Source organism: Heterodontus francisci, chromosome 26 (assembly GCF_036365525.1).
Source record: "Heterodontus francisci isolate sHetFra1 chromosome 26, sHetFra1.hap1, whole genome shotgun sequence".
NCBI lineage: Eukaryota > Metazoa > Chordata > Chondrichthyes > Heterodontiformes > Heterodontidae > Heterodontus > Heterodontus francisci.
This window is the reverse complement of record NC_090396.1, coordinates 27,096,788-27,121,026: the sequence shown is the minus strand read 5'-3', so window position 1 is coordinate 27,121,026 and position 24,239 is coordinate 27,096,788. Positions and strand designations below refer to the sequence as shown.

The 24,239-nt window shown below is 45.1% G+C and overlaps 1 protein-coding gene across 5 annotated transcripts in view; it reads right to left on the bottom strand.

Moving 5' to 3' along the window:
- Positions 1 to 24,239, bottom strand: part of LOC137384237 (myosin-16) — a 246,035-nt gene that overhangs the window by 78,781 nt on the left and 143,015 nt on the right. For all 5 annotated transcript variants that reach the window (XM_068057952.1, XM_068057953.1, XM_068057955.1 and 2 more), the window contains 3 exons: positions 17,361 to 17,447; positions 10,388 to 10,633; positions 6,033 to 6,150 (listed from right to left, as the gene is read on the bottom strand). In XM_068057952.1, the coding sequence (XP_067914053.1) occupies positions 6,033 to 6,150; positions 10,388 to 10,633; positions 17,361 to 17,447 (451 nt within the window). The remainder of the gene's footprint in view (positions 1 to 6,032; positions 6,151 to 10,387; positions 10,634 to 17,360; positions 17,448 to 24,239) is intronic.

Genomic DNA, 24,239 nt, shown 5'->3' with positions numbered 1-24,239 from the left:
AAAAAGGTGCAACCAATATTTATATGCCTGTGATTTGTAGTTTCATTTCTGACATTTGAATTTCAAGTATTAAAATTGCTCCCCAAAGGAAAAAAAAAATAATATTGCCCATTACTGTTCTCCAGTCCCAGAATGAACACCAGTAGCAAATATATGCCCAAGCCAAGAATCAACGCCAAATGAAACAAACTACACGATGAAAAAAATAAAAGCAAAATACTGCAGATGCTGGAAATCTGAAATTAAAACAGAAAATTCTGGAAATACTCAACAAGTCAGGCAGCATCTGTGGAGAGAGAAGCAGAGTTAACGCTTCAGGTCTGTGATCTTCCATCAGAACTGGCAACGGTTAGAAAAGTTTTAGGCTTTAAGCAAGTGAAGTGGGGGGAGGGGGAGGAGATGGGGAAAAGAACAAAAGGAAAGGTGTGTGATAGGGCAGAGGGCAGGAGAGATTAAATAGCAAAGATGTCATGGGACAAAGGCAAAGAGAGTGTTAACGGTTGTGGTGAAAGACAAAGCATTTGTCCAGAGAGAGTGTTAGTGACACAATAATGAGCAGCTCTGTTCGAAAGCACATGATGAAAGCTCAATACCAAATCCAATAATTCCAGCCCAGGACTTAGCAGAAGATGGGCCCAGATGGAGGCTGGGCAACTAATTAAAACAGCAAGCTGAATAAAATCCAATACAACAGGCATGCAGAAGTTCTTGAGATAAAATGAAGAGCTGAGCAGTCAGATTCATAGCTTAATACCCACCATCTTTTTTGCATTGTGACTAAAAAGGTAGCAGATACCAATTTAATATTGCCCCTAGATCCACCAATGCTATTCTATTTGTTGAAGATAGTGGGGTAGAGTTTCTGCTTGTTTCGGCTAGTAATATCATACAATGCACAAGTGAGTTGTGTCCAAGAGCACTTACGATCTTGTTTTCTGCAATCCTTTATTCTGGTTCAAGATTCAATTAGCCTGGATCAGGCTCTGCCACTAACACTCTCTCTGGACAAATGAATCGGGAACACGCCCTGGCAAAAACGGTGAGATTCTGCCAATTGTGCTCATTTGGGAAGGTTGTTCGAATTGTGCTCAGTTTTGTAATGATGGTGCTTCTATATTTTTTTGTTAAGTTTTTTTGAGGATTCATGTATTTTAGAATTATGGACATTGTTTTATTTGGGAAAACTGAAAATGATTCCATGGATGTTTTTTCCACTGGGGTCATTGAAAGGACACTGAAAGGCCTTGTTTGAAAACAACATTTATTGGAAGTCACCTGTCTTCAGATAAATACCCAGCAGGGGTGTTTTGACTTGGGGGAGATGTTTACCGAGAAGTGACAAGTCAGGTCAAGATTTGTAGGGGTCAGGAGGCCTGACTCTTGAGATATTGTGTTTGGTTTCACTTTGGACAGTGTGTTGTGAACTGTTTTGAAGGCATTTGGAGAAAACCAGCCAAGAGAGCAGTCACCATCAGCGCCCTCTTCCATCTCTTTGAGAGCTTCCTGAGAATCAAGTGTAAGAAATAGAGAAACTGATGCTGTATTTCTCCTGAAAAGCCTGCCAGAAATCCCTGTTGTCATATTTCTCCTGGAGAGTCTGCCAAACTAATCTTCAACATTGCTTGAAAAGAACTATTCTAGAAAGATCCCAGTGACGCGTATTTGGGACGCCTTTTCATATCTTCTCTTTTTTCTTCAAGAATTAGAAAGTATTTGGCCAAAGTAATTTTTTGCCTTTTTTTTCTGCAACAGATCTCTAAAGAGAAAATCTATATTTTTCGATCGACATGTGTGTGAGAGGGGATAAGGTAAAAGGGAGCTTTCGTATTTCAATCTGTGCGTTAATGCTTTGCTTTGTTACTGGTTATGTCTTGTTTTACAATAAACGTATAATTTTGTTGTTTATTAAAGAAACCTGGTTGGTATGACCAGGTGAGAAAGGGGTCTAGGGGTTCCCTCTCAGCCTTTGCCTGGCTTAACCGTAACAGGGTTTAATTTTAAAAACACTGTGTTTTAGCTCCCCCTCAGTGAATCCTTGTTCACTGCTTTCCAATTGCAAGGCAAAGAAATCAGACATGTTTTCTTAGATTTAAACAAGAAAGGTGGAATTTTATTAATCTTAAACTCTAATTTGGTTAACGACTACGAATATGCAACGCAACCACGCTAGCAAGCATACACGATAACACACATGGAGATACAGACAGAAAAAGTAAAGGTGACTGCCCTTGACATCAAGGCAGCATTTGACCGAGTATGGCATCAAGGAGCCCTAGCAAAACTGAGGTCAATGGGAATCAGGGGGAAAACCCTCCGCCGGCTGGAGTCATACCTAGCACAAAGGAAGATGGTTGTGGTTGTTGGAAGTCAATCATCTGAGCTCCAGGACATCACTGCAGGACTTCCTCAGTGTAGTGTCCTGGGCCCAACCATCTTCAGCTGCTTCATCAATGACCTTCCTTCAATCATAAGGTCAGAAGTGGGGATGTTCGCGGATGATTGCACAATGTTCAGCACCATTCGTGACTCCTCAGATACTGAAGCAGTCCGTGTAGAAATGCAGCAAGACGTGGACAATATCCAGGCTTGGGTTGATAAGTGGCAAGTAACATTTGTGCCACACAAGTGCCAGGCAATGACCATCTCCAACAAGAGAGAATCTAACCATATCCCCTTGACATTCAACGGCATTACCATCACTGAATCCTCCACTATCAACATCCTCAGGCTTACCATTGATCAGAAACTGAACTGGAGTAGCCATATAAATACCGTGGCTACAAGAGCAGATCAGATGCTAGGAATCCTGAGGCGAGTAACTCACCTCCTGACTCCCCAAAGCCTGTCCACCACCTACAAGGCACAAGTCAGGAGAGTGATGGAATACTCTCCACTTGCCTGGATGGGTGCAGCTCTAACAACACTCAAGAAGCTCGACACCACCCAGGACAAAGCAGCCCACTTGATTGGCACCCTATCTACAAACATTCACTCCCTCCACCACCAACGCACAGTGGCAGCAGTGTGTACCATCTACAAGATGCACTGCAGCAACACACCAAGGCTCCTTAGACTGCACCTTCCAAACCCGCAAACTCTACCAACTAGAAGGACAAGGGCAGCAAATACATGGGAACACCACCATCTGCAAGTTCCCCTCCAAGTCACACACCATCCTGACTTGGAACTGTATCGCCGTTCCTTCACTGTCACTGGGTCAAAATGCTGGAACTCCCTTCCTAACAGCACTGTGGGTATACCTACCCCAAATGGACTGCAGCGGTTCAAGAAGGCAGCTCACCACCACCTTCTCAAAGGCAATTAGGGATGGGCAATAAATGCTGGCCTGGCCAGCAACGCCCACATCCCATGAATGAATAAAAAAAAAGTAGAAAGAATAAAGGGGAAAAGTTTGAGGCAATAGCTGGGTTGTAATTACAATCCTTTGAGTTCAATGTGGCGTCTTTGGTTGTTGGTAAGTCTTGCCATTCGTTGCAGCCCACTGCACGCTTTAACTTGTTTCAATGTAGGAGTCTTTTTTCTCTTGAGGTTTAAGTGACTTCAGTGGGTCTGGAAGTTTGTAAGAAAGTGAGAGAAAGCCAGCCAGGGGAAAGGCTCTCTTGTTCCAGGTTCAGTTGCAATCTGCAGTCTGTCTTCAAACTGTCCTGTATCTACTTCAAAAAACTTGGGTCGACAGGTTAGTCATGTGACAAGCTGCTTTAACCACTCTTGCGCCTGTGGATTCTATCATCTTCGCAGACTCTGGAATGCGAGCCTTCTTTGCAGCTTCAATGTCTGGTGATCAAAATCCATTTGGGTTAATTGGACCAGGGAACAGTTGCTTTGTCTCCACAAGCACCGTCTCTTGGTATGCAAATGTCCTCCAGCCAAGTGTCTGGTGATCTCTTTGAACAAGTCATTTCTTCACTCCAGCAACAGTTTAAAATTAATGTTAATATGACAAAATTAATATGCCTCATTCTTGGCAGGTAGGGGTCTTCATGACAGTGTGTTTTATTCTGGGATAAAGAGTTTATGATTGATCATATCGGTAAGTGGGTGAACAATTAAATATATGTTGCGACCTATGGAGAAGTAGAACTGGAAAAAACAGTGCACTCCTCCCACCTCGGTTGTAGCATTTTCTTAAATCTGCGGGCAATAGTCAAGCACATTTTAAAAGCTTTTTCATATCAAAGAATATTTAATTTCCCAAGGAACTGACTCATATACACCAACGGAACTACTAAATGATTCAATATTGTTTTTAAAATTCACTTTCTGTGAATATGGACACTTTTACTAAAAATATGCATTTTTGTTGATAAGTCCATTTTCAGCAGAATTAATAAAACCTCATCAGGTTATCACTCTTAAATTCATCAGGAGATTCTTTTGAATTGAAAGAAACAGAAAGAAATTATTGCATTCCATTATGATGCCTGATTGTGTTGGTTCATGCAAGATTTTACGTTTGTGTTTATGCAAATAAATTTTATTGGAAACTTGAACTATAACCTAACAACAGCAATTTCAAGCACCTTCCCAACAGTGCTCAAAATGGAAATTCTACTTCAAAACGTTTAATAGCCTTTAATCAAGCAAGAGCTTGACCTGTTTCGGGCTGAGGCGGACGTCACCTCTTACAAAAGGTAGGTACTGCAGGGAATTCAGGGCCAGAGTGATCCCCTAGACGAGGTTTGATTTCCTAAATAGGCTGGAGAGGAATTTCCCCAGAATCTTTTCCCCAAATTGGCCTGGGTTTTTTCTTATCTGGTTTCTCAATGCTCCCAGAAGATCACGTGTGCTGGGATTTCACAACTCCGAAGCAGATGGTATTGGAGGTGGAGTGGGGGGGGCGGTGGTGGTGGGTGGTTTGGGGGGGATGTAAAATCACATGGGATGGCATTGGGATGGATTGCTGATGTCATCAAGCCGTGTCCGCATTTTACCAGCAGCAGAGGGCAAGTTGAGTGAGAACGGCGCATGCTTTTTCAAAACTATCAATTGAGAGCTTGTTAAAGACCCAACTGAATGCCATTTTACATGTCCGTTTGCATTTTACGAGCAGTGCACAGGGCTACGGGGCGTCGGAGCCCAGGCAGATATTTAAGAGCAGCAACGAGGCAGCAGTTGAGGTCATTGCTGCATTTGACTGCCGTGGGGTCAGGGAGGATTCGCCACATAGGAAGGCCTGTGCACCATGGCCAGAGTGTTTATCATGGAGAAGGGTGAGTTGACGAGCCAAGGATCTGGGATCGCGCCTCCATCATGCCATCAAGCTCCTGGCATAGGAATCAATCGAGAGGGGGTTGTGGGGAGGTGGGATGGGCAGTGTTGAGGAAGCAACTGGCAGAGTGGTGCAAATGCCATGGGCATGGTCCATTCAGCAGGTGGGTCCTCCAGCGAGGAGGAATAAGCTGAGAGGGAGGGAGGTGCGGGCACATGGATCCAGTCAGGAGCAACCTCATGGCCACCTGCATGGGCAACCTCGGAATGGGGAAGCAGCAGAAGGCCACATCAGTGACCTCTTCATCCTCTCTCAATGGCAGGTCTACACTGCTGGCTGGATGTTTCCTGAGGCTGCTGCAAAGGTGCTCACAGGCTGCTGTGAGCAGGATGGTCTGAGGCAGTGTTCCAGCGCTGGCAGCTCTTTAAAGATGGCACCAGCACATCTGACCGTGCCAGCTGACGACTCGTCTGCTACCTCTGGCTGGTAAATGGTTGGTCAGTGTGGGACGGGCATTGGAGCCAGAGCGCCAGTGTCACCCGTTTCCAGTCCCACCTTCCCTCCCCACCAGGTTACGTAAAAGCCTGGCTGTGGTTTCAGGTGAGGTGGAGACTGTATATATTGTGATACACAGGGAATCACAAATGTGTGGGATATGCTGAATAGACCCGAGGATCTTTACCTGTCTGTCATTGTTCGTATGTTTGTATAATATGGTGCAGCCAAAAGCACAGACTGCTAACTTGTCCTCTGAACACAGCCCAAATAGAATGAACTCTGTAATATGTCCCTTCTTCCATACCTGTCAATCTTGCTTTGCCAAGGCTCTGCTCAGTGAGTGACCGCTGCATCTCTTCATTCCTGGAAGTGGCTTCCGACAGCAAGTCTTCCAGCTTTCGGATCTGGGCATCATTGGCCACCTGGTTACAAAAGAACATACAAAGCCTCAGGGACCAGCTAGAATTAGCCTGCAGCACTTTTAGTGGCTGATATCACATGATACTTGAGGCAGGAATGAAGGTAAATATCTAATTGATATTTCTGGTGAATTTGGCACTGAGGTGATAAATGTTAAAGCTCAGGAAAAAAAACACTCTTCCAAATTGAGTATTGGGTGTTCAAATTCCAGCATTGGCACAGTGGGCTAAATTTTTACCATGGAGGAGGAAAACAGGAGGTGGGTCTGGTTTTGGGTTAGAAATCCACCTCTGGGTGGGTGGGGGAGGGGAACCGATTAAAGTTCATATTTTCATGGGGTGAGCCCTTAATTGGCATGGAGACAGGTTCCCTGTCCATTTAGAGCGAGTGGCGGTGGGAACGGAGGTGGGTCAGATGAAGTGTAGGACTGCTTTAGACATCCCGTGGCAGCCATCACTGAGGCTGCTGGTTGTCCTGAGGGAGAGATCTGCAGTTTGTGCCAAAGCCTTCCACTGCACCAGAGGGAAGCGAGATGCCTGGCACCTGGGGCAGGGCAGACCCTCGCTTCATCGAATGTGACCTGGATCTAATGCTGGAGGCAGTGAGAGAGAGGAGGGAGAGTATGGCAGGAGGAGGTCACCTTGTTGTGCAGCAGGGACACTGCTCTGTTCAGCATCATCTCCCTCAACCTCCAATTCCTCCTCCTCTCTTACCCACTGCTCCTGCTCCTTCACCGATGAGCTGTCTGCTTCTTGGGTCTCACTGTCCTCAAGGTCCCCACCTCTCTGGACAGCCATGTTATGGATAACGCAGCAAACCACCACAATGACTGAGACCCTTGCAGGAGGGTATTGGAAGGCACCACCTGACCAGTCCAGGCACCAAAACTGCATCTTCAGAACCCCGATGGCCTGCTCAATGGCTGTCCTGCTGAGCAGGTGACATTTGTTGTATTGTCTCTGTGCCTCTGTCTGGGGCTCGCAGCCATCTATTCAAGGGATTTCCCTTGTCCTCTAGGATCCATTCACGTGCTTTGGGGGTTGAAGTGAAGATCTGCCGCAGCCTGGCCTGGCGGCTGATGAAGTAGTCACAGCAGTTGCCAGGAAAATGAGCACACACATCGAGGAAGCTCCTGTTTTGGTCACAGACCAGTTGGACCTTGGGGGAATGGAAGCCTTGTTGATGGATCTCACTGGCCAGTCACTGGGTGCCTTGATGGCCACATGGGTGGTCAATCTATACCTTGTCCCTGGGGGAATCCAGTGACGGAAGAGAAACCCAATGCCCTCGCTCCCTGTGAGGCCGTGTCTGTTTTTATTGAATGCGCTGTCCAGATCTGGCAAAGAGGGCATCAGTGACCAGCAAGATGCAGTGGTGCGTAGTCGTTTTCAAAATGCCGCTAAGGTCCGCATCTGAAGAAAGAAGCAAAGAGTTTCAAGGCCACAGTGACTTTGTCGGCCACTGGCAGGGCATGGTGACCAGTGCTGTGAGGTGCAAGGTCTTCGGCAACAAGGGCACAGATGTCTGTGACCATCTGCCCGGAGAGTCACAGTCTCCTGCGGCACTGGTTCCTGGTCATCTCCAGGTAGCTCCATCTTTAGTGGTAGATGCTGTGTTGAGGGTTTTGCCTCTGTTGCCTTCCTGCCCCTCTTTCCTCTGCTGTGCCTTCCTGATGCCTGGGGCTCTGTCCTCACTGCGGGGGGTGTTGCCCCTCATCGCCACTCGGGTCAAAATCTGACAGTTGTGCCCCTGTTGCCAGCTGGAGCCTTTCTTCTGGAGAACTGGCTGTCCAGTTGTCCTTGGTAGCCTTGCCCCTGCTCTTCTGCTCTCTCGATGCGGGGGAGGGGGGGGTGCCGACCCCATTGAAAGCCCGGGCGGTGAGTGCCCACTCTCCCTGCTATCTGTTACCAAGTGCCCAGTCCCCCTTTTCCCTACTCTTATGGGGCCCAGGTGATGCCCTGAGGCAGCCATAACTGTCTCGCCACTGTGTACCTGCCTCCCCTCAGCTGTTCAGAAACTGACAGCTTCTGAAAACCCGTTTGCCCCTTTAAATATTTCACCCTGCCCCTTCAACAAGCTCTAGAAGTGTTTTTTAGCAAGTTACTTGGCCTTAATGGTGAGGAGAGTGGGATTCCTGGCCCGCCTTGGTGATTATTGCCAGCGTCAGGATCGGTGCCTTGAAATTGCCACATTGCCTGGTGCTGGTATTTTCAACCCTGCCCCCTCCACCTTCATTCTCAACTTCGGGGGGCCCCAAAAAGATGGAGGCGGTGACTCCTTAAGTCAGGTTATCCCGCTCCAAGGACCCCACTGGGACCCTGTGTAGGATCCATGGTGGAGTCAGGGCTAACTCCCTGGTGGGGCCAATCCAACACTGACAGGATCAAACACCTGCCGATTTGTTGGGCCTTAATGGCTAGTGAGCAGTAGACAGGCTGAGAGATATTGACCTGAGGCTAGTTATTAGCAATGTGGCAATTACCAGTTTTGACTTGTTTAACGTTTACAAAGTTGAGTGACATGGAAGAAGTTGTTGCTTTGAAGATTTTTCTTTTTAAATAGCTCTGTCCCTTCCATATAATAAATGTTTACATTTCCATCTCCTCCTTTTAGTTTTCCCTCACACCATATAATCCTCCTTCACTGATTTTCTCTCTTCCTATCCTGAATGATGTGAATCATAATAAGATACAGTTCCATAGACAGCAAGTTCCTTTTGATACATCACCCAAGTGGCTATTCTCCATGTGTGAGTCTAGACAGTGAATCCAGACAGACAATTCAACCATGGGGGCATTAAAGCTAGGAGAGAGTTAATCATAACTAACCCTGTTTTCATCCATACACATGTACTTTCTAGCATAGGTAACTGAATAGTGATTAGGAGCAGGCACCCTGGCTGATTATTAACTCTCCCTCCAGGCCACAAGTGCTAAGCCCAACTATAGCCCCCTACCACTGTCCCCTCCTTGCACCCCACCACAACCAACCCGAGACCTTCCAGGTTACAAGACTGAGATCCACACCCAGCAGTTAATTTACCCACTCTGCCATCGGGGCCAACCCTGAATCACAAGATTTTACTTGATCCGTTGTCCAACTATGTGATTTGGGATGCAGAGATACCAGGTTTCACTTAACTGTGTGTAGCAAGGAAAACAGTTATCTGCGCATATTACTTAGTAAAAATCCTGGTACTCCAGATCTACTTGAAAGCACTAATCTAAATCTAACGTTCACACGATGGATACAAACCACTAACAATTTACTTCTGATTTTTATAATGTAATTTAAACTTCATATTAGATTACTGTTTTAAAATCACTCATAGGAGCAGGAGTAGGCCCCTCGAGTCTAATCCGCCCTGTACTTCAAGTCCATTTACCTGCTTTTGTACCAGATCCTAGATACTTTTACCCAACAAAAATCTACCAAAAGGCAAAATACTGCTGACGCTGCAAATCTTCGGGTAGTATCTGTGGGATTGGAAACAAATTTAACACTTCAAGTTGTTGACTTTTCAACACTTCTGATGAAGGGCCATCGACCTGAAACAGTAACTCTGTTTTTCTCTCCACAGATGCTACCTCACCTGCTGAGTATTTCCATCATTTTCTGTGTACAAATCAATTGATCTCAACTGACCCAATAGCTGCAATCTTTTCGGAGGGAGGGAGTTCCAGATTTCCACTGCCTAATGTGTAAGAAAAGTTCTTCCTGATTTGACTCCTAAATGGCCTAGCTCGAATTTTAAGACAGTACTTCTTGTTCTCCCAGCCATTCACCATTCTGTATAAATAATCAAGGCTGCATATATTAACAGCACAAGTCCCAGCCAGAATGGAGATGATTGGCTAATCCTCCCATCAGTCATACCTGGAGATCACACTACTGAAAGTGACTGGGATTGATTTTATGCACATATTTTGTATAATATAACTATTCCCCACTCACTGCATTTTGCTGGAGAAATAACATGCTATTATCGGGAGACTCTGTCTGCTGTAGTTTGTAGAGATTCTGTTTAAATAGACCTGTTTGCTGAGTAATGCTGTAAGTTCCGCCCCACCTCTTAACCCACTGGTTGACACAATGGTGTCAATACTGACTCCAAAAAAAAGTTAGCTAATTTGGAGTGCTCAGTGCAGGTCAGATATACTGTTCATGACCAGTAAAAAAAAATACAGATATATTTGAAGTTAAAATGTTCAACCAATTTTAAATGAGTAACTTCAATACCTTGGCCTTTTGGAGGCTGTCGATGGTGAGGGTCATGTTATCTAATTCCAGTTTCATGCTTTGCTTTTCCTTCTCCGTTTTCACTCGTATCCTCTGCAGGTTCTCGTACTGCTCAGTTATTTCCACCACTGTGTCGCCATGCTTCTTGCGAAGGGCTGCGGCAGTGGACTCCGACTGCAGGGTGGCCTCCTCCAGCTCACGCCTCAGTCGCAGCAGCTCCGACTCTCGCTTCTTATTCATCTCAATCTCCAAGAGAAGGATTAAAAAAGAATTTAAATGTAAGGAATCACGGCTTGCCCTTAAAGAGACATGGTCTTTACAACCTCTCTGTTCGGCAAATATTCTATTGCTTCACATCGCTCATGTGAAACACCTTGAGATGTTTTACTATGTTAAAGGCACCATATAAATGCAAGTTGTTGTTGCAAGAGGGAGACAAGCCATACACCAGCTTACAATTTAAGCAGGATTTCACTACTCCTGTACTCAAATCCTCTTGCGATAAAGGCTAACATACCATTAGCCTTCCTAATTGCTTGCTGCACCTGCATGTTAGCTTTCAATGACTTATCGACGAGGGCACCCAGGTCCTTTGTACATCTACACTTTCTAATCTCGTACCATTTAAGAAATACTCTGCATATCTGTTCCTCCTACCAAAGTGGATAACCTCACATTTTTCCACATTATATTCTATCTGCCATATTCTTGCCCACTCATTAAGTCTGTCCAAATCCCCTTGAAGTCACTTTGCATCTTCCTCATAACACACAATCCCACCTAGTTTTGTGTCATCCGCAAACTTGGAAATATTACATTTGGTCCCCACATCCAAATCATTGATATCTTTTGTGAACATCTGGGGCCCAAGTACTGATCCTTCCGGTACACCACTGGTCACAGCCTGCCAATGCGAAAGTTACCCATTTATTCCTACTCTCTGCTTTCTGCCTGTTAACCAATGCTTAATCCATGCCAGTATATTACCTCCTATTCTATGTGCTTTAATTTTCCTAACCAACCTCCTGTGGGAACTTTATCGAAGGTCTTCTGAAAATCCAAGTATACTATGTCCACCGTCTCCCCTTTATCAATTATGTTAGTAACATCCTCAAAAAACTCTAATAGGTTCATCAAACACGATTTCCCATTCATAAATCCAAAGTGCAAAATGCCCAATCAGATCATTATTATCCAAGTGTCCATTTATCACATCCTTTAGAATAGATTCTAGCATTTTCCCTACTACTGATGTAAGGCTAACAGGTCTGTAATTCACTGTTTTCTCTCTCCCTCCCTTCTTAAATAGTGGGGTGACATTTGCTACCTTCCAATCTGCAGGAACCACTCCAGAATCAATAGAATTTTGGAAGATGATCACCAATGCATCCACTATCTCCATAGCTACCTCTTTCAGCACTCTGGATGTAGAATATCTGGTCCTGGGGCCACATTAATTTTTCCAATACAACCTTCTTACGAATACTAATTTCCTTCTCACTAATTTCCTCATTCTCCCTAGTCCCTTTGAATCTCTAATTCTGGGAGATTTCTTGCATCTTCCTCAGTGAAGACAGACACAAAGTAATCATTTAGCTTCTCTGCCATTTCTCTATTTCCCCATTATAAATTTTCCTGACTCTGCCTGTAATGGACCCACATTTGTCTTAGCCAAACGTTTCCTTTTTACGTACCTATAGAAGCTTTTACAGTCTGTTTTTATTTTTTTTGCTAGCTTACATTCATATTCTATTCTCCCTTTTTTTTTATCAATTTCTTGTTCCTCCTTTGCTGTATTCTAAAATCCTCCCAATCCTCGGGTTTACTACTATTTCTGGCAACTTTATCGGCCTTTTCTTTTAATCTTATACAATTCTTAACTTCCTTCGTTAGCCTCGATTGACTGCCTTTTCTTTTTGGGGTTTTGTGCCTTGAAGGAATGTATAGTTAGTGTACATCATGTAATAATAATTCTTTAAAGAATATCCATTGTCTATGTACTGTAAGAACTTTAAATGTATTTTCCCAATCTACCCCAGCCAATTTGCCCCTCATACCTTCATAATTTCCTTTGTTCAAATTTAACATCCTGGCTTCAAATGTAAAACGTGCTGCCGATTCTCTATCATCCGTCAACATCCTGGGTTACTGTTGACCAGAAACTGAACTGGACCAGCCATATAAATACTGTGGCTACAAGAGCAGGTCAGAGGCTGGGAATTCTGCGGCTGGTAACTCACCTTCTGACTCTCAAAGTCTGTCCACCATTTACAAGGCACATGTCAGGAGTGTGATGGAATACTCTCCACTTGTCTGGATGAGTGCAGCTCCAACAACACTCAGGAAGCTCAACACCATCCTGGATAAAGCAGCCTGCTTGATTAGCACCCCATCCACCACCTTAAACATTCACTCCCTCCACCACTGACGCACAGTGGCAGCAGTGTGTACCATACACAAGATGTACTGCAGCAACGCACCACTCCTTCAACAGCATCTTCCAAACCCACGACCTCTACCAACTGGAAGGACAAGAGCAGCAGACACATGGGAACATCATCATTTGCAAGTTCCCATCCAAGTCACATACTATCCTGACTTGGAACTATATGGCTGTTCATTCATTGTCACTGGGTCAAAATCCTGGAACTCCTAACAGCACTGTGTCCCTACAGCACGTGGACTGCAGCGTGTTCCAGAGGCGGCTCACCACCACCTTCTCAAGGGCAATTATTTTTTTCATTCATTCATGGGATACAGCGGTTGCTGGCTATGCCAGCATTTATTGCCTATCCCTAATTGCCCTTGAGAAGGTGATGGTGAGCTGCCTTCTTAAACTGGTGCAGTCCTTGGGATGTAAGTACACCAACAGTGCTGTTAGGAAGGGAGTTGCAGGATTTTGACCTAGTGACAGTGAAGGAATGGCAATATAATTCCAAGTCACGATGGTGTGTAGCTTGGAGGGGAATTTGCAGGTGGTGGTGTTCCCATGCATCTTCTGCCCTAGGTGGTAGAGGTCACGGGTTTGGAAGATGCTGTTGAAGGATCCTTGGTGAGTTGCTGCAGTGCATCTCGTAGATGGTATACACTGCTGCCACTGTACGCCGGTGGTGAAGGGAGTGAATGTGCACAGGGTGCCAATCAAGTGGGCTGCTTTGTCCTGGATGGTGTTGAACTTCTTGAGTGTTGTTGGAGCTGCACCCAGGCCATTGGAGAGTATTCCATCACACTCTTGACTTGTGTCTTGTAGATGGTGGACAGGTTTTGGGGAGTCAGGGGATGAGTTACTCGCCGCAGAATTCATAGCCTCTGACCTGCTCTTGTAGCCACGGTATTTATATGGCTACACCAATTCAGTTTCTGGTTAATGGTAATCCCCAGCATGTCGATAATGGGGGATTCAGCAATCGTAATGACATTGAATGTCAAGTGGAGATGGTTAGATTCTCTCTTGTTTGAGATAGCCATTGTCTGGCACTTGTGTGGTGCGAATGTTACTTGCCACGTATCAGCTCAAGCCTGGATATTGTCCAGGTCTTGCTGCATTTCTACACAGACTGCTTCAGTATCTGAGGAGTCACGAATGGTGCTGAACATTGTGCAACCATCAGCGAACATCCCCACTTCTGACCTTATGATGGAGGAAAGGTCATTGATGAAGCAGCTGAAGATGGTCGGGCCTTGGACACTACCCTGAGGAATTCCTGCAGTGATGTCCTGGAGCTGAGATGATTGCTCTCCGACAACCACAACCATTTTCCTTTGTGCTAGGTATGACTCCAACCAGCGGAGAGTTCTCCCCCTGATTCCCATTGACTCCAGTTTTGCTAGAGCTCCTTGATGCCATACTCGGTCAAATGCTGCCTTGATGTCAAAGGCAATGACTCTCACCTCACCTCTTGAGTTCAGCTCTTTTGTCAGGAGCAGAGTGGCTCTGACGGAACCCAAACTGAATGTCACTGAGCAGGTTATTGCTGAGCAAGTGCCGCTTGATAGCATTATTGATGACGCCTTCCATCACTTTACTGATGATCGAGAGTTACATTATCACACAAAGTCAAAATTACCCCCAATGTAATTTATGCCATTTAATCTTAATAAACTAATCAAAAATTGCCAGATATGTTTTCAAGAAGATGAGAGTAAGATCACTCAGAGACCAGACAGAGAAACAACTTTTTTTCTCTCCTTATTATTTTACATTATAATTTCTCACTATCCAGATACCAAAGTAATAAAAAAATTAATTTATGCAACTTAGGTCACTTAAAAGAACATTCTACTCAATGAAATGTTTGGCCATTTTTTAAAAACAATTCACGGTGTTACTTCCACTCCCATCATCTTACTGGAACTTGCTCAATATGTCTCAAACTCACAGCTTATCTGGAATTTCGACAGAAAAGACTCAAACAGAATACACAAGTTACTGACGGTGGGCGACATCCATCCGTCTATTTTTAGTCTCAGAACTTCCATACCCATCCATTCTGCATGAATCCCACGCCCCCACCTCCGAACCCTGGTCCTCCGCGCATCCAATTTCCTCCTCTTCTCTCCTGAAGGTGTAGATCCTTGATGGGGTGGGAATTGGGATGAGTTGGTTCTACAGGCGCCAGGGTCCTATGACACAGACAGGGAATGTCTGGAAACTACCTGATCAAGGACTACAGCTGAACCAACGATGTCCACCTTTCAGCAGAGAGTCACTGGATAACATCAGGAGCAGGATTTTGGGCTGATTTTACCGTTCCTCTCCATCCCAGAGAAGCGGGGGTCGGCAACGTGTCTGTACACGACAGTGTCCGTGGTAAACAATTTTGAGGTCCGTGACTGGTAATTTCTGGGATGAGAAATTCCCCATTGACTTCTTCTTTCCAGACAAGACCGACTTTAAAAAAATTCACAGTTTCACAGCAACAGGAGCAGGAACAGTGGCTTCCGAACTCACAACAAGTTTGGGGTTTTACAGCGGGTTCCGATTTTTTTTTAAAAAGCCTGCCGAAAACCCCAAACTTGTCCTGAGTTCAGAAACTGCTGTTCCTGCTCCTGTTCCTTTGAAACTGTCGGCTGTGAATTCTTTTAACAAACTGACCTATCACAAAACAGTTCTAGGGAGAGTTCCTGCTCTCTGCAACTGTCAAGGGGGAGAGGGAAGGGAAGAGAGAGGGAAGGGAGAGAGGGGAAGAGAGAGAGGAGGGAGAGGGGGAGAGAGAGAGCAGTGAGGAGGGAGAGTGAGGAGGGAGAGAGAGGGGAGAGAGAGAGGGGGAGAGAGAGAGGGGGAGAGAGAGAGGGGGAGAGAGTGGGAGAGAGAGAGTGGGAGAGAGAGAGGGGGAGAGAGAGAGAGGGAGAGAGAAAGGAGGAGAGAGAAAGGGGGAGAGAGAAAGGGGGAGAGAGAAAGGGGGAGAGAGAAAGGGGGAGAGAGAGAGGGGGAGAGAGAGAGGGGGAGAGAGAGGTGGGGAGGGGGGTGAGAGAGGGGGAGAAAAACAGAGGGGGAGAAAGAGGGGGGAGAGAGTGAGGGGGGATGGGGAAAGAGAGAGGGAGAGAGAGGAAGAGAGGGGGAGAGAGAGAGGAGAGAGACGGGGGTGAGAAAGAAAGGAGAGGGGAGAGAGAGAGGGGGGGCATGTGAGAGAGGGGGAGACAGAGAGGGGGAGGGGAGGGAGAGAAGGGGAGAGAGAGAGAGAGGGAGGGAGGGGAGAGAGGGAAAGGGGGAGAGAGGGAGAGGGTGAGGGGTAAGGGGGGAGAGAGGGGTGGGTAGAGATAGGGGGAGAAAGGGAGAAGAGAAAGAGAGGGGAGATGGATGGACACAGAGGGAGGAGAGAGAGAGGGGTGAAAGATGGACACAGAGGGAGACAGAGCGAGAAGGGAGAGAAAGAGATCAAGATCACACCTGACAGGTGGACATCTATCAAGATTCTCTGCATCGCTACATCAAGTGTGTGGGCAAACACTGAATACTTGTGCAAGCAAAAACAATGCCATGTACTCACTAAGTAGGGAGAAATGCGTTTTAAATCGGACTGTGTTTTGACGGCAGTAGATTGGATATATACTTTATGTACAGAATAATTGCCCCCATGTCTGCGGCTGAGACAATAATTTTGTCAAATGTCCGTGGTGCAACATGTGGTGCCTATCCCTGCAGGGCACTGAGGGTGATATACTGGATGAAATCAACCAATTCAACAACAAGACCAGGGAATGGAGCAGGGACCCTTCCTGTCTGTATGGCTCAGTACCAAATGCTTGGGGCACTTACACACTGAGCCCCCTGACAGTTTCATGAAACATCACTGACAAGAACACAAACCTGTAGACTTGATAACCACTGATTAACCACAAACTGAAGGAATTTTGATTGACCTACAGTTAACTTTCTGCTGGAGAAAAATTTTACTGAATGCTCTCCATTCCCAACAGGAAGTCAGATTGGCCAGTGAGGATCAGCGATAATGGCACAGATGTAGTCAGGTGTTTTATTCAACACACTAGAACATTCCTTTACCTTTGACCCTAAACAGTTATTCCAACTTCCGAGAAGAATGTCATATTTGAGTGAATAACATTGGCTTTCAGGAAGCATATGTAAAGATGATTATGGCGAGGAAATGGATTCTAAAGAGGAATTTTTTGTATTGTTTATTCTGGTAATGAGAGAAGCAGTGCATCAGGGACCATGGTATATTAAATGAGGGGAGGTTTAGCCAGTTGCAACATATTAGTGACTTTGTAAACACAACAAAGATGTCTCTTTTTGCCAAAATCATTAATCCATTTAAAAATAACCATGGTTTCACAAGCAATGCTCACAGAACAAATCTACATCAAAATGTTGACAATGCCTAGTAATTCTTCCCTCACAGTGTGTCTGGGAAAGGTTTCTATAAGTACATCTATCTGAATACGCCCTGATAAATAAAAATCAGCATTAAATAAAGCAAGTAGCCAATGAAAAATAACACTGAATTATTACCTGTGATGCAGTTGCTCCACCTGCTTCCTCCAGTTTATCAGTCAGATCCTCTAGCTCCCTGGTAAGATCAGCTCGCTGCTTCTCTACCTGAGGACATGGAAAGTATATTTCACTGAAATACCAGCAATTTTAGTTCAATACCACATTTGATTCATTCAGGGTTCAAAGACCATGGATTTTATGGGCACTTGTGAAGGAATGGTTCTTTGTTTTCAAATTGAAAAACTCAAGAAGGACTCGGCCACCAAGACTCTAAGTTGATGCAAGTAGATCTGGAATTGGAGATTAGTTGATGGGCAGCTTAGATTTAGTATGCCTGCAAGTTACAGGAAGGAGGACTGAGGGAGGCAAGGACGTGCATGGGTTTGAGGCCCGGAGACAAGGTGATGAGTTTTCATTTCCATGAAGTGAGGATTACGTTAAATTACAGTGAAGCTATGAGTGTTGGAAATTCAGATGTGGACGATTATATATAATCACGCTTCTAGGACGAGCTGGTCAGGAACTCACTGGCATGTAACCTCTCATCATCCATCCAGCTTCTGATTAGGGAATTAATTTTCTTAAACCCCACCTACCTTATTTCATTGACATAAACTTTTTACTGCAATAGCACTTAATTTGGTAAAATCATACATCTTTAGAAATGACTCTGATTCAAGCAGGTGAAGCTGAGCTATGTGACATTTTCCTGTGCAATGAAAGTGCGCAGGGCCTTGCAACTCAGGAGGCCTGTCAATTCGCAAAGCCTGTTTGTGTTCCTGGAAAACTGGAGGGAGCAGATGCCCCACTTCCCTTGTGGAGAGGAAAGATAGGGTGATAGCAGGCAAGATGAGATAAAACATACCCTGCAAGATAAACACCTCATTGGGAATAAGTACAATGGGTGCAATGACAGTGAGCCCTTCCTATGATACTGTATTATGGCTCTCTCAAGAAAGATGTCTTGTTTCAGAAGAATGTGTAACCTGTGACGTGAATCCTGCATCAGCTATAGCGACAGGCCTTGGCAGCTTGGAGTGTGGGCTCAATTGCTTCTTGCTGCATTTACTCCAGATACTCAATTATGACACAAAAATGATAAAATACCAATCCCGACAAATCTGGCACGTGCTGCCTGGCTGCTCAATGAAACCCACCCCAATTTATGCTGCACAGCAGTTCCAGGAACTAGGAGGCAGAATCACAGCTTGGCTACCATTATGTCAACAGGTCATGCACTTCAGCAGGCAGCATGGCTTCCAGTTATATGAACGTAGCTTCTCATGCAATGGAAGAGCTCACACATTTGTGAACAGAACGATAACAGTGACAGAAGGGAAAAGAACTGAACAGGGCATCTGCAGATGGCAGTCTTACTGTTGGTCTGAAACCTGGAGCTGGACAGCATGATTTGAAACCAGAAAGAATTTAGTTGTACTACAGACTGTGGGCTGGATTTTAAGAGCCCGCCGCCAATCTCTCAGTGGGAGATGGCTTCTACCAGGGACCTCTCCTTTGCAGTTTGGTTTGGGCCTGACCATGGAGTTATACTGACACTTGTGTAGCTGTGCACTAAATCCCATTCACAACAAGTCAGAAGCATACAGTATAACTTCATCGCAATCAGTATGACGATCTTGTTGGAATTTATCAGGCACTTATACACAATCCATGAACTGACCCTACTGGCTCATAGTTTTCTAACCAATATTTTACTGAATACATTTCCCATATTTTTACATGTGGAGGGAGAAATTTTAAAGCTTTCACATCTCTATTTGCATCAGCATTCACTAAGGAAGTGGAATCTGACAAAATAATCTGTAGAAGTAGGGAGAATAGAAGCAATGAATTAGGGTAGATAAATCTGGATGACTTGCATCCCAGGTTACTAAAGGAAATGGGGATGGAGATATGGGCTTGCCATAATCTTCCAATATTCCCTGGATACAGGGGAGGTGCCAGAGTATTGGAGAGTGGCAAATGTGACACTCTCATTCAAGAATGTGTGTAAGGACAGTCTGAGCAACTACAGGCCAGTTAGTTTAACATCAGTGGCGGGTAAGGTTTTAGAAGCAATAATCAGGAAAAATATCAACAGACACTTGGAGAGGTTCGAGTTAATTAAGGATAGCCAGCATGGATCTGAAAAAGGCAGATCATGCGTGACTAATCCAATAGAATTTTTGATGAAGAAACAGAGCAGATTGATGAAGGTAATGTGGTGGATGTTGTTTATATGGATTTTAAGAAAGCATTTGATAAGGTGCCACATAAAAGGCTGGTTCAGAAAATGGAGCCTCATGGAATAGTCAGTGTCCAATTGGATAAAAAAATTGGCTTAAGGACAGAAAACAACGAGTGGTAGTAAATGGTTGCTTTTCAGACTGGAGGATGGTAGACAGTGTTGTTCCCCAAGGGTCAGTGCTGGGACCACTTTTTTTTGCTAAATATAAATAACTTGGATCTTGGAATACAGAGCAGAATCTCAAAGTCTGCCAATGACACCAAACTTAGTGGTGTGGCAAACAGTGAGAATGATAGGAAATGCCTACAAGATATAGATAGGCTAGCAGAATGGGCAGACAGGTGGCAGATGGAATTTAATACTGACAAGTGTGAGGTGATGCATTTTGGCAGAAGGAATAGGGAAAGGCAATATATATTTAATTACTTAAGAGTGTGCAGGAACATAGGGACCTAGGGGTGCATACGCATCGATCTTTGAAGATGGTAGGACATATTGAGAGAGTGGTTAGTAAAGCATGTGGGATCTTGGGCTTCATAAATAAAGGCATTGAGTACAAAAGCAGGGAAGTTATGCTGAACCTTTATAAACTCTGGTTAGACCCCAACTGGAATATTGCGTCCAGTTCTGGTCACCACACTTTAGGAAGGATGTGCGTGTCTTTGACAGGGTGCAGAGGAGATTTACCAGAATGATTTCAGGGATGGGAGATTTTAATTATAAGATTAGACTGGAAAAGCTGGGTTTGTTCCCCATAGAGCAAAAGAGATTGAGGGGAGATTTAATAGAAGTGTATGAGATTATGACAGACAAGTTAAAGAAGGAAAAACCGCTCTCATTAACTAATGGTACAAGGACTCCGGGACACAGATTGAAAACTTTAGGCAAGTGATGCAGAGGGACTGTGAGGAAGAACTTTTTTACACAGTGAGTGGTAATGACCTGGAACTCGCTGCCCACAAGGGTGGTGGAAGCAGAGACTATCAATGACTTCAAAAGGAAATTGGGTGGCCATTTGAAGGAAATAAACTTGCAGGGCTACGAGGATCATGAGTGGGACTGACTGGATAGCTCTGTGGAGAGCCAGCATGGACTTGAGGACCAAATGGCCTCCAAATGTGCTGTAAATGATTCTATGACTCTTTTGGCCAAAATGCAATCATATAACTAATGTAAATGCGAATTGTGAAAAAGGACATGCTTGTCATGATGAAATGGGTCAGAGTCCAGGCAGTGATGATTTTTGCGATGCAACCATTGGCATCTTGGAATAGTCACTTGGACCAAAGCTGCGGCTGGGAACTTTGATTGGGTAGCACACGTTTTCCAAAGAATAACATTGCTGCAGGACCCAATATGGCGTGCGTGCACTCATTCCACTCCGTAAGTGCGCCACGCGTCATATTGTTCAGGGTGGCCTGTAGTTGTCCAGGGTGCTTGCCAGAAACTGACGTTAAACCCACTGCTTGCGTAAATTGAGGACTGAATGCCTGTTTTAGGCCTTTTTGTGAAATTGGTTTGTGAAGACTGCAGCACACGCTGTGATCAATTTTCTTAGGCAGACAGGAGACAAACCAGACATCTGTAAAGGGACAGCTAGAAACTGCCACCCAAAAAGCAATGGATGTGACTTTGCATTAAAGGACTGGCCACCATGATTCCCTCTCCCAAACTGCCCTGCTCCGGACCCCCAATGTCCCAGCACCCAACCCACGAGCCCTGATCTCCCAGCATCCAACTTCCCTCATTCCTGACCTAGGGCCCCGATTTCATGGCTCCTAATCTTCCTCGTGCCCAGCCCATGACCCACAACCTGGATCTCGTGGCACCCCCGACTCCTGCACCCCAATCTCCCAGTCCCCCAACCTCCTCAGATCTCCCAGTCTTGTCCACCCCAACTCCCAATATCCTGGCCTCTGCCCCCCCCCCCTCTCATTCCTGACCCATGACCCCGATCTCCCAGCCGCCGACCTCCTCAGATCTCCCAGCTCCTGACCTCTCGCCCCCTGACCCATGACCCCAATCTCCCAGCTTCCCCCAACTCCCAACCCCGATCTCCTGGCCCAGACCCCCTTATCTGGCCCCTGCGATCCCCTTCAGACCCACTTACACTTACAGTGGCTAGATCATCCATTACTCTTCACTGGTGGGCTCCAAGTCCGCACCCGGCTCCATTATAATGAGAACTGAAGCTCAATAGTTTGGGGAGCTTCAGGGCTCACCATTCAGACACAGGGAATGTACTCTGACCCCCACACACCTGGGTTTTTGGATTCTTATGTAATAAGTGCCTGTTGTGCGATAAATGACAAGAACATCTCAAGTGCCTCATTATAGACATTTAATACATGGAGATCTGAGTAATAGCCAACAAAAGTACGTTATTACATCTACTCATAAAGAGTCCTGCTGTTCCGGCAATGGCAATTGCTTAGATTACTCCAGCAGTTCGTCGAACTGCAGCTAACAACCTGATATCATATGGTTTGAGGAAAAGGTTTCAAAATGAGATCTCGTCACAGCAATTTATTCCTGCCTTCATCTATTTCCTCCTCTACAGTAAAGATATGCAGACACACACTGGCAAGTGGTTGAACCCACGGCCTGAATTTTTCAAGTATGCAGTGACGGTGAGGAACCTCAGCATTCCAACCCCACATGTTAGAAAATGGAGGACAACGTGCCCTTGTAATCTTTCAATCTACACTGGTGAGCTAGGAGCGAAAGGATCTCAAGGTTCCTCACCAGCAGTGTACACTTGGAAACTTACCCCCCCCCCCCCACCCCCCCACCCACATCATGATCAGACACTGGCTATCACTTTAAGCTCCAATTATGTGATGAATGATGGGTTGCTGCTGGGTGACTAATTGCAGAAACAGAACACTTCCTGACGTACCCTCAGGCTAATTCGCTAAACATATTTTTTTGAAAAAGGACTCATAAATTTTCTGAAATTCAACTGGATTGCTTAACCATTTTCAGCAAAAGGAATACATGCCAGAATGTATCCTGAGGTGACGCTTTCCTTGTGCTGTATTTTCATACATTCCTTAAACTGTAGTTTTCTTTTGCTAAACATCATGTTCCTGTCAAAAATATGGCTTCTTCAATTGGTCATAATCTAGTAAAATTAATCAGCTGCCCTGACTGCTCAGTGAATTAATGTACCACACAGTGAGCCTTCCAAACCAGAGGGTCTCTGGATCAATCACCTGTTTGGGCAGAGTTGGCTGCTGTTCATCCAGGATGGCAACTGAGGTGTTACGAACGGCTTCAGTTACTCCTGGGCCAGGTGAGAGAAAGTCTCAGTTTGTGTTTTGTTCCTGATCACTGTCCAGTCATTCATACTGGGAGGTGCGTGCAGCTGAGTATTGGACAACATCAGGCCCCATCTTCGATGCCTCCCAAAACCAACATTTTGTTGTTTAGGTTTGCACAAAGTGATGACAATGTGGGGTGGGGGTGGGCAAGGGCACCACAGGGCACTCTGCAGTGGGTGAACTCAATTTCTGAAGAGGTAGGGGTTAAATTAAAACTACAACCCCACCCCAATAAATAATGATTGATTCCAAGCGATGAGTGCAACTAAATGGTGGCTGACAGAGAACAGAACAGCATCTTCATTGGCTGTAAAGTCCTTTGGGACATCCCCGGGTTGTGAAAGACACTATAAAAAAGTAAATCTTTCTTTTTTATATGAGTTTTCAGGAGAACTAATAATGTACAATCACCACTGTGCTTTTTTCATGTTTGCGCTTGTGGCTGTTCAGTTTTCAGTCCATTAACACCTTATCTGTGCTAATGCTTTGTCTTGCAGTACACTATTAACATATTGTTTGCCTTTGCTCCATGACCTTCTGGTCAGCTATTCTGTGACCTTGTCCTATCAACACCTTCTCTTTTGTTCTCTCTTGCCCCACCCCCGCTTTACTTGCTTAAAATCTTTTACATTTCTTATATCTGCCAGTTCTGAAGAAGAGTCACTGGCCTGAAATGTTAACTCTGCTTCTGTCTCTACAGATGCTGCCGGACCTGCTGAGTATTTCCAGCGTTTTTTGTTTTTATTTCAGATTTCCAGCATCCGCAGTATTTTGCTTTTATTATAATAATGTACAATGCTTACTATGGGACACCGTATACATTCTTCAAACCACAAATTAGGCAAGTGATGCAAATGAGAAAAATCAGTGGGACACTTTAAAAGAGCCCTTTTGGACTTCCACTACATACTGATTGCTGTTCCAGGAGACCAAGTTCCATGTGCCTTTTTCCCATTTAAATACTCACACCGGAAAGCCAGTCTCTGTAGCTGCTTTGGGCTCCACTTTCATAGAGAAACCCTTAAGTCAAATGCCTCAGACCAGCACCCAGTTTGCATAAATAAAACCACCACCCTCAGCCCCACAGCAAAATTAGAGAGCTACAGTTTAGTGCAGGTTCCTGGGATGCAGCTGATTAAGGGAAACATTGAGCACAAAACAGGGTTCAGATCCAATTACACCCACAGTGGCCAGATCATCCACTACTTTTCATTTGTTTTCTACTGAATTCAAAGAAAAGAAAATTGGGTGGGGAGTTAAACAGGATGCCGTTTCGATATCAGCTATTGAAATCCAATTTCACCCCTCAACCACCCTGCCAACTTG